The sequence below is a fragment of the Urocampus carinirostris genome, chromosome 5 (genome assembly GCF_059441175.1).
Source record: "Urocampus carinirostris isolate Australia breed hairy pipefish chromosome 5, RoL_Ucar_1.0, whole genome shotgun sequence".
Lineage (NCBI taxonomy): Eukaryota > Metazoa > Chordata > Actinopteri > Syngnathiformes > Syngnathidae > Urocampus > Urocampus carinirostris.
In genome coordinates, this window is record NC_142353.1 from 17,562,077 (window position 1) to 17,572,261 (window position 10,185).

The following is a 10,185-nucleotide window of genomic DNA, read 5'->3' on the forward strand; positions in this document are numbered from 1 at the left end:
GTGGGCTAGTTTGAGAAGCAATCAAAGACTATTCCAGGGACAACTTGCCCAAGGCCGTAAGTTTTTCAAATTTGTAATTAGGTAAGTGGACATGTTTTAGCATCATCTTTTTGTGACGGATACCTAAAGGAGACGAAGTTTACAAACATATTTGATGGTAGGCTTGCAGAGTATAGATCGGGCATCAGAATGTGCACGCTTCAAATCTAGAGGCCATGTTCCCCTGATATAATTTCAACAAAATCCTCGATACTTACAACTAAAAATGTTTAGGTCAAACTAGCCATTTCCCATCTACCCACTACAGATTTAGCAAACACCCACCTGTATCTGTTTCTGTGTGGTGGTGGTGGTGGTAGCAGTCAGAGTTCTGTCCCGAGTTCCTCGGGCTTGATTGCTGACCAAGGAAGTCATCATATACAGTATATACAAAACAATGTATGTACAAAATAGAAAATTATCTGTAAACAGAAAAAAATAGTGTCAAGGCAAGTTGAACAGTCAAAAAACTCAAAAATAAAATACATATTTTTTGTTTAGCAGTTTATCATTCAAAATGGAAAAAAATAGAAAAAGAGCAGAAATTGTAGGGAAAAATAACAGAAAATCTAATCACATAATATATCCAGTTATTCTGATTGAAGAAACGCCAAGTGTTTATTAATTCAAGAAGCAAAAGGGCTTCTTGTTGAACACTTTCTTTGCAATGGTAAAAAAAACGAGAATAAAAAATAATTGCCAACTAGCCAAAGCTGAAACACTACAGAGTAGACAACCATCATCTATGGCAGGGTTCATCAACCTCTTCCAAGCTGAGACTTTTTTTTGTTGATTCGTTCGAACTACCAGTCTGATATGCATTTCTAAAATAACATGATACTGTGTTATACACAGTTGTAATTATTAGATTAGAATAGGCTTAGTCAACCACTAAACATCATTTAGTTAGAAATCAAGTTTCCTAGAAAATCACAATGATCCACAATACAATTTCAGACCCAGTCCACAGACTACTCAGGTTGTAATTCACTAAGTTGGAGATTCCTGATCGAAAGGGAAATCCTTAATTTCATAGTCAAACAAGCTCGCACAACATTGAAATGGCATGATGCTACCCGAATAGGTGTTCATTTATGCAATTAACCTAATTTTTATCAATTTAAAAAAATTATACAAGGCGATATAGTTGCAGACAAAAAAATGCCGTCCTTTTGTAGGGTAGGGTTTTGTTTGTATTTTGAAAAGATAAATGGGGTAGACACTTAAAGGAATTCCCAAATTCTAAAACATTGCAAATGTAGGAAAATAGTACATGTTTTTTTTTTTTACATTTAAATATATATATTTATATATGTGTCATTGGTATATTCCAATTATTTTCCGAGTTAATGCATTTTGAAGACAGTCTGTCTTGTCTTTGAATTCCTTAGCTCTGATGTTATGTGTAGCAAAGCAGTCACCCTATTGGTTTAAATGTTAACTTGTTGAAAAGGTTTTGAGTGTTTTAAGCCAAGTTTTGGTAGTTTTTGTGGAGAATTGCTAGGCGTTGTGTTACAGTTGGGAGCAGCAATGGTACAACAAGTGGCAAGCAGCCAAAGTGGGACCAACCAGCAAAATAGTATAATTATTTTCTCAAGGCTGTCGACCAACCTAACTTGTGATTCACATTTTTCAGCTAATTGCAGGCTTTGTTTTACCCCATTTTAGCCTATTCGAGCTTGTAACATGCTAACATGGGCAAAACCAGCCAGGACACGCCAGGCTTGCCGACTGCTATAAAAGACGAACAGGGACCAATTGGTGGAAAAAAACGGAGGCTGGCTGGTCGAAAACATGCAGTAACCATCCAGGATAAGCGCGAGCCACGGCATTAACAAACACAAACGCAGCCGGGGGGAAAAAAAACAAAGAGCATGGCAGGTTGGCAAGTTAGCCGACTGCTAACAGAGCCAATTTAGACCAAACAAAATGTAGCTTTCAGGAGCCCGCACACTAATGGTAAATAAACTTACGCTTTGATGATTCACTGGGACTTAACAGTCAGAAGTCCCCCAGTGACACAGTAAGCCAAGTTCCAGTTACCCCAAGCTCAAATGAGCCCTATGCATTCGCTGATTACTACAATCTCTGTCTGTTTTTCAATAGTACATGCAGTTTGTCATGCTTCTCGTAGTCATTTGGCGACGTCACAGGTCTAAGAATATAAGGTCTACTTTGAAAAATCATTTCAAAATCCATGGCGCATGGAATATTTTGGAAGATAGCTGCATGATTGTGGGGAGGGACACTATCGGTTCTGATCTCAACTGAATCCCTTAAAAGTTTCTGCTTCAGCTTACTCCCTTTGGAAACACGATTATGTGTTAAATTATTGTATCATATAGCTGTTTGTGTGCAAATATTTTGTCGTATTCTTTTGAGAATTTTTGCTTGATGCTTGTGCTTGATACATTGTACTCGGAATAAAGTGGACGGTTAAACAGGCTCAGCCTTTTGACAGGTTTTTCACCATCTCAAAAAAAAACAAAAACAAAAAAAAAAACCTTTGGAGTAAAAATAAGCACAGGCGCTTTTGCAAACCTTAACAAACATGGAAGAGAAACTCTAATAAAATATTCCTAACATTTTTATGCAAGTTTGATAAGTTTGGATTAACTGGGGTATGCCATATAGCCGAGAAAAATGTCAAGATACTTTTACATAAAATGTACCAAGTATGGCTCTTTTAAAGAGTTCATCTGACACAGAGACCATCTGTGCCAATTTTCTCAATATTGTCCCAAGTCCCAACTACAGTTTACAGTCATAGTTACACCAACAGGCTGTGTTTTGGTTGTACGTATGTATGGAATGCTGTATATGGAAGCTCATTAAACAATGTACGTACATTGTTGTCACTTTTTGATGAAAACACACAGAACAAACTAAACACTTAAAAACGCCAGCCAATACCCCAGGGTAATTTGATTGGGTGAATGGTGGGAGTGGGGTGTATCTGCACACTTATCACATTTTTTAAGTGTAGTTTGCGCAAGTTACACAAAAAAATAATGCACGATTGACGCGCTTGAGGACTTTTAAGACAAACGTTAGTAGATTTCAAAGATTTAGAAGATTTTCACCGCTAAAGCGCGATGAACGACAAATAATGACCTCTGTATTCCCAAGATTACAACCATGACCAGGTCACATATGTGAAGGTAAATACATCAGTATCATTCATGTTTGATGTATTTTTTGAAACTTTTACAAAATAACTGTGTGCACCCTGTTCTAAAACCATTTTTACTACAAAATTGACAGTCAGAATGATCCACAAAGATCTTCAATATCTGCAGGAGTAAGAGACATTTTAAATGGCATATTTGTTCATATGGGACACAGAATCTCATGATTATTTCATAGATTTGATCGAATTGTCGAACGTGACAAGGCGACATAAAATGCCCTGAAGTATCAGCTTTTGTCTGGAGAGCGAATTTGGAAGATTTGTAGAAAATATATGATGTGTCCCCCCCCCAAAAAAAACCAAGATTTCTGACTTAAAAGAGCAAAAAAGCAAGCAAGATTCCCCACCCCTGCCTTGGCGTAAATAACAAGTGGGCTGGTGTTTAGGAGTACACCATGTAAGAGTATAATATAACTCCATCTGTCACCCACCTACCTCTCAGGGTTAAATATAGAACTCCAAAGGGGACCGTAGAAGTGTCATCTTACAAACACCCCTTCCAAGCTGTCGCCAACGCAAAAACAAAAAACAAAAAAAAAAACACCAGCACTGACCAGCAACTAAAGACTTTATAGACTTATTTATCTATAAAATATCCATAAAATATCTATAAAGTATCTCTCTCTCTCATATATATATATATATATATATATATATATATATATATATATAAATGATAATGATGATAAATTCATTTCATCTCGACGTGTAGTGAAAGCGATTTCGCCACACAAAGGTGATCGAGTGGGTCGTATGGCAGTTGACAGTTGACATAAAGCAAGTACAAATTTCGTTGGGAGATCAAGAAAAGGAATTGGGCTCACGATTATTTACAGAAATATTCGGCAAATGCACGGAATGGGCAGCACGTTCAATAACAAACGGGATCGGCAGAGTGAGAATGCTCGTTAGCCTAGCATTTAGCCGCCACTCTTTGTTTCACGCGTGGAACTCCAAAGCGTTCCCCGGGCGACATTAAACGCCGAAGTAGCTATAAAACTCACATTTTGTCCATCACAATCACACTGGGCGACACGTCATCGCCTTTAGGGAATAATTTAACATGGAGAACTAGCTTTTTGGAATACAGGTGCGTCTAGAACTCCCCTTTCATTTCAGCGCCGCGAGTCAACAGAGGCTAAATAAAGCTGTGGGCCAAAAAGCGTGCCCAGAGTCGGTGCCTTCTTCTTCATAGACTTTGTTGAACCTTTTCCACAAAGATAAGCTTTAAATTGTAAATGTGTTGCCAACAACTAAGATAACACATTTAAGAAGTATGCCTCCCTAGCTAGTCAGCCATTCGAACGGCCTGTTTGCACTCAAAACATAACGCAGTATAGCTTTGCGTTCAAATAAACAGTAAAAGACAGTAATCACGAGAGTTGTTCGCCCAGACCGATCCCACAAACTGATGCTTAAAGCGTCAAATACTTAAATTGATTTTTAAATATATATTTTACGGTTTTCTTTACCTGCTAACACGCTTCCCTCAGCCCAGCAGCAGCAGATGTCACGTGACCTCCCGCGCCGTTGTTCGTCTACGTAATATGTTCTTCCGGTTTTTTTTTTTCATATTGCTTTATTGATCATCAAGTGCAACCACAACTTCCAATAGTAAAGCAGCCCCACGGATCACATGCATGTACGATTGAATGTTTTTTTTGCATTTTCAATCAAAGAGAGAGCATTGAAATGTAAACATTTGGGATCTCAGATTTCCCCCGGGTAGTGAAAACGTACACCAGACATTCAAAAGGGTGCTGTAAATTATATATTACGGAGATCCCTCGCTTTTCGCGGTTAATAGGGAACAGAAAGTTTTTTTGTGGCAGGTGTCGTGCCAAAAATTATTCCCCGCCATGAAATGTTCCCCCTCGCGCAAACATCACTATAACGACTTTGTATCTAATTTTTGGGGGAATAGAACAATAAAATATTAGTATTTGCAGCTTGTATGACTTCAAGAAATCATTTTGAGCAAGATGAAAATGACATTGCCCAGCATGAAATGTCCCCTCTTGCCTGAACATCACGAAAATGACTCTGCCTTTTCCGACCAATTGTGACACACGTAAACAGTCCTCCTATTGCGATTAAGCAGCGATCAAGAACCGTAATCTTTCGAATATCACATGAATTGATAACTGTTATGTGCTATTCCAAAAATCTTATTACTGTACTCCGAAATGACACTACAAATTCTCAACGGATGAAAAGGGAAACATACGGAAAAAAGGCGAAGCCGTCATTTGTTGGCTTATAGAGGGGTGGGTGCCACCAGGCTGTATTTGCTAAAGACACACCACAGGAAATGATGACCCAAATAGTAAGGAGATCCATCGACTTGCCTACCCATAGAAAGTGCAAATTCTAATCTGTATTTTTCTGTTCGATTACATCCATCTATTATCTGCACGGCTTATCCTCAGTAGGGTCGCAGAGATGCTGGAGCCCATCCAAGCTATCTTCAGGCAGTGGGGAGGGAACACCCTGAACTGGTTGACAGGCAGCTGTGGGGCACAGAGCCAGACAACTCACTTGCTCATCCACACCTAGGGACAATTTGGACCGGTCAATTAATGTTCTATTACATTCCCTCAAAAAATAGATACGAAGGTGATTGGGGGCGATTTTATGCCAGAGTGGGAGCGCGCACACATCACTCGGCCAACATCACTAAAACCACTTCATATCTCACTTTAATCTCAATTTTTGGAAATGTAATAGCAAAATATCCCTAAATTGCCTTCGGCTCTTATTAGTCGGGAATGTTATAGCGAAGATGTCACTAAAACCACTTTGTCTCTCAATTGTTGGGAATGTAATGGAACAGTTATGCACATTGGATAGAAATCACTTTTGAAGAAGTAACATGTTTATTTTGCCTTTTCTTTTCAATATCACTGGTATTGAAAATATGAAGTGCTCTACCTTAAAAAATTATTATGCTGAAATGATCCGTCAAATTATCAATAGATTAAACTGGAGACTAAAAATTTCTTATCAAACGAGACGTAACACACAAATACAGTGTTTTCTACTTGAATAAACAAATCCTGTGCCTACCATTGTCACATCAATCTAGCCAGCAACGTCACAGGTCCTTATTAGCGCGGACTTGCCGACTTACCGACTGAGAATGAGAGAGCGAGAGAGAACAAATTCAAAGCAAGTACTATTTTAAATTAGTTGATTTGTTTTGGGGGGAGGCGGACGTGATATGTTCAAGGCCCAGTTGACTGGCAGACTTAAAGAACGAGAGTGAGAACAAATTGAAACCCAATAAATATCTTAAATTGGTTAAGTTTTTTGTTTTGTTTTGAGAGAGGTGATTTGATCAAAGCACTGGAGACTGAGAGTAAGAGAGCAAGCCAGGAAAAGAGAGAGAGAGAGCCATCGCTTCGGTGACACGACAAAGGCAAGGGACACAAATCCTTCTCAGCGAGATGTAGAAGAAAGCAGAACAGTTGTCCACTCACATTACAGTATGAAACACGGTATGATATGAATTGGCACTGGAAATCTTAAGTCAAGGGGTGTGATCGGCCTAAATCTTAGGTGCCACCACAACCTCTAGGTTTGGTGTCAAGGTACCCCCCAAAAAATACCAACAATATCAATAAACATCTGCTTTCATGGTCAAGCGGCTCTGGAGCTGCATGCAGCCTTGTGACTCTTGAGCCTTCCCTAGTGGCTCCATGGCACTTTTTCATCAAACCACGGCTCCAACAACCGCGCCCAAGTAGAATGCTGTGCAACACCAAGTCCAGCAACCCAGGGCCGTTATGCTTTATTTAAATAACTGAAAAAGTATATAAGTATGAATAGGTTTGATGCTAGTGAACCATTTCTGTGGTTGGAAGTCAAAAACTATTAATGGCTAAGTTATTACACTTCAAGTTCATGTCCAAATTATGTTCACTGACATGCACTGTGTTCTAAAAGCTGAGCCGCAGTTTTGAGATCAGGAGAACCCAAATGTATCGGTACGTGGGATTTTGCCTGATTGTGGACTTTACTGTATTTGTAGTGAGCACAGATTTTTGCAATCTGGAAATGGAATAAGAGCTTGCTCTGTCCACTCCACGCATCGGCCCGGTATTGCAGTACCTCCGGGAACGGTGCATTCGCAATGATCGCAGCAAAGCTTTAGGGCTAGGACCTTAGCTTGGCCTTTTGGCTGAGAGTAATAGTCCCGGCTCCTTGGCTTTGTAGCGTATTATGAACTGACCGATAACGGATAATGGATAATGAATAACGAAGATAGAACAATAACCCTTAAAAACCCCAAAACAAACACATGCCACAAGGGTGACTAAGGCTTTTAATTGATGATTTTTTTAGTTTGGTTTACTCTACTTCTAACATTTTACTGTAATATATTTGACTTTATGTTTCACATGTCTATTTTTCAGTTCTGTAGTTGTCTTTTTAAATCAAGTCACATTTATTTGTATAGCCCTTAATCACAGAATGCCTCAAAGGACCACACAGGTTACAATTAGACCATCCCTTGATCCTAAACCAAGGAAAAGGAAAAACTCAAAACCTCAGCACGAAGAAAATAAGAAACCTTGAGAAGGGGCCTCACAAGTGGAAATCCCCCTTCCAAGAAGACCAGGGTGCATCAATTTAGCATTGGGTAACAGTACACAAAACATAGTGCACATCAATAAAAGAAACATAGGTAATTAGTGGAGGGCCGTGCATTTCACACATAGACATTTTAATGTGCCGTTCGCAAAGAAACCAGCTCCCCACCAATCAAGAGCGGATTCTCTTTGAAAGTTTTTTTTCTCTTGATTTTAGTCAATACTCACGTTTTTTTTTTCAGAGATTCTATGTTGTTGACTTTAAATCTGTTATGTATTAAAAAAGGTTAAAATTGTTTCGTATTTGATCCTTTTTGGTACATCAGTAAATATTGTAATTAATGTTTCCTGTGTTTTTCAGGGATAATGTGTTTTAGGTAACAAATATAATATTCTTGTATTTCATAGTTTATTCGTTGTTGCACTGAAAAGTCGCTATTTCTGATTAACATTTTGTTAAGTGTTTTTCAGATATTCTGAGTTGCTTGACTCATTAAAATTGCTTAGCATGAAAAAGTTTAAATGAGTTTAAAGTTCACCGAAGAGTGAAAAATAATGCTATTATGCAATTAAGTAGAATAGAATATTATTAGGCTTTGATGCATTAGTGCCCTCAAGCTGACGTCTTCTTACGCCTGCAATATGGCCTTGATGTCGCCAACTTGACACACGTTGAGTCTGTCATTTGCCAAAATTGAATTTATTTTATTAATTTATTAATCTTACCCTTCTACCCAAAAGCAATGGTTACCCTCAACACTGCAAAATGAAACACGGTTACATGGTTGGATGGTAATGTGCAATAATGACAAGGGAGGATTCAGTTCTTTATTTTTTTATTTAATATTTATTTTTATACTACTACCGTAAACTATTCATTTTAAACTAGTCCATTTTGTAAAGGTTCTTGCACCATCAGGATGATACTTTATAATTTTGTTGTGCATTTAACATGTTACAATGAAAATAAGTTATGTTCTATTCTTCTATTTGATGTTTGGGCCTTCTCCTACAAGTTCAAAATCTAATGATGTATTCTCTCCTTATTTTGAGTTTACTAAACTATAATCTTATTAATACAGTACTGTAGTTTTTGGTCAAAGCACTCTTGACTAATTCAATTTAGAGGCTCAGACGTTTTAAGCGCTTGCGGGTCACATAAAATTAGATGGCAGGCCACATTTGGCCCTTGGGCCATTACGGTAGTTTGACATAAGTGCTCTAAATATATATGTCAAAGTCATGGCATGCAGGCCAGATGTGGCCCGCGAAGTGTTTTACAGCCTGTGAGATGATCTCCATTCATTATGGGATCATAAACCACAAATCATTTTGTGTTTTTAAAAAAGTGTGGTATTTTGCACTTTATTTTATCGTATTAAAATATTATATTTCTCAAATATTTCATTTCAGTAATTGATAGAAAATTGCGATTATTATTTTCTTCAAATTTAATGTACCACATTTTTGCTAAAATATAAAACGGGCGACTGATGTTCATTAAAAATACATACTTTCATTTAAAGTCTTCTAATACGTGGACTTTTATATCAAGGAAAACTTGTCTTTTGTTGAAAATTCAAGATTACTGATGAAGCTATATGAAAATGTTATTATCTGATCACATTGGATTTTTTTTCTGTTTTTTTTTTTTTTTGTAGGTTTCGTAGGCTCCATTTTAAAGTTTTTCTTCAAGCGGTCCGGACCTCTAAGTTTTTATTTGGCTCCCTGTCCATTAGACTTTGACACTCCTGCTTTAAATTGATAAACACAAGTAAATCATATTCTAATTCACAGTTTTATTCAAACTACCAATGAAATGCCTATTTAGATTGGCTCGACCATTATAAGGCTTTTTTGGGTTTGCGTGTCAACATTTTTTTTCCCCGTCCGGCACAGGAAAACCTCTGGTGCCAAAAGCTTTGTGACTGTTTTTAAAGGGACATTGCGTATTATTTAGCTCTTCCAAGTGGTAAAAAAACAATTTACTAAAAAAATAACTGTCATACAAACATGCACTTCTAAATATTCTTAGGTTAAGAAATTCGTAATTTCTTTACACAACATGAGGCTCGCGTAAAGGGAGTTGACATGATTGCTGCATCTTGCTGCTCCGGGTAAAAGGCTGGGAAAAAAAAGAGAGAATAAAATGGTGCTGTTTGGTTACTTCCCAGTCTCTGTAGTTTGTATTTGTAATTGTGCTTTGTAGCACTCATTTTCAGTTGCACTACACAGTACAACAACATCTTGTGGTCAAATATTACACACTGTCCCAGGACAATAAACTCTTGAATATGTTTTGCTGCTTGGCCTGTCGTAAACATGAGGTGATTGACGTGGGAAATGTAAACAATCCAGTACCAG

The 10,185-nt window shown here is 37.8% G+C and overlaps 1 protein-coding gene and 1 pseudogene across 1 annotated transcript in view; one reads left to right on the forward strand and one right to left on the reverse strand.

Moving 5' to 3' along the window:
* The window catches only part of LOC148365642 (ubiquitin-associated protein 2-like), a 33,668-nt gene extending 28,847 nt beyond the window's left edge, over positions 1–4,821 (reverse strand). The window contains exons 1-2 of the mRNA XM_088336026.1: positions 4,702–4,821; positions 325–461 (exon numbers count right to left, since the gene is read on the reverse strand). Coding sequence (XP_088192152.1) covers positions 325–417 — 93 coding nt within the window. The 5' untranslated portion in view covers positions 418–461; positions 4,702–4,821. The remainder of the gene's footprint in view (positions 1–324; positions 462–4,701) is intronic.
* Positions 4,822–7,243: 2,422 nt separating this feature from the next.
* On the forward strand, positions 7,244–7,361 carry LOC148365643 (U2 spliceosomal RNA; annotated as a pseudogene).
* Positions 7,362–10,185: the final 2,824 nt, after the last annotated feature.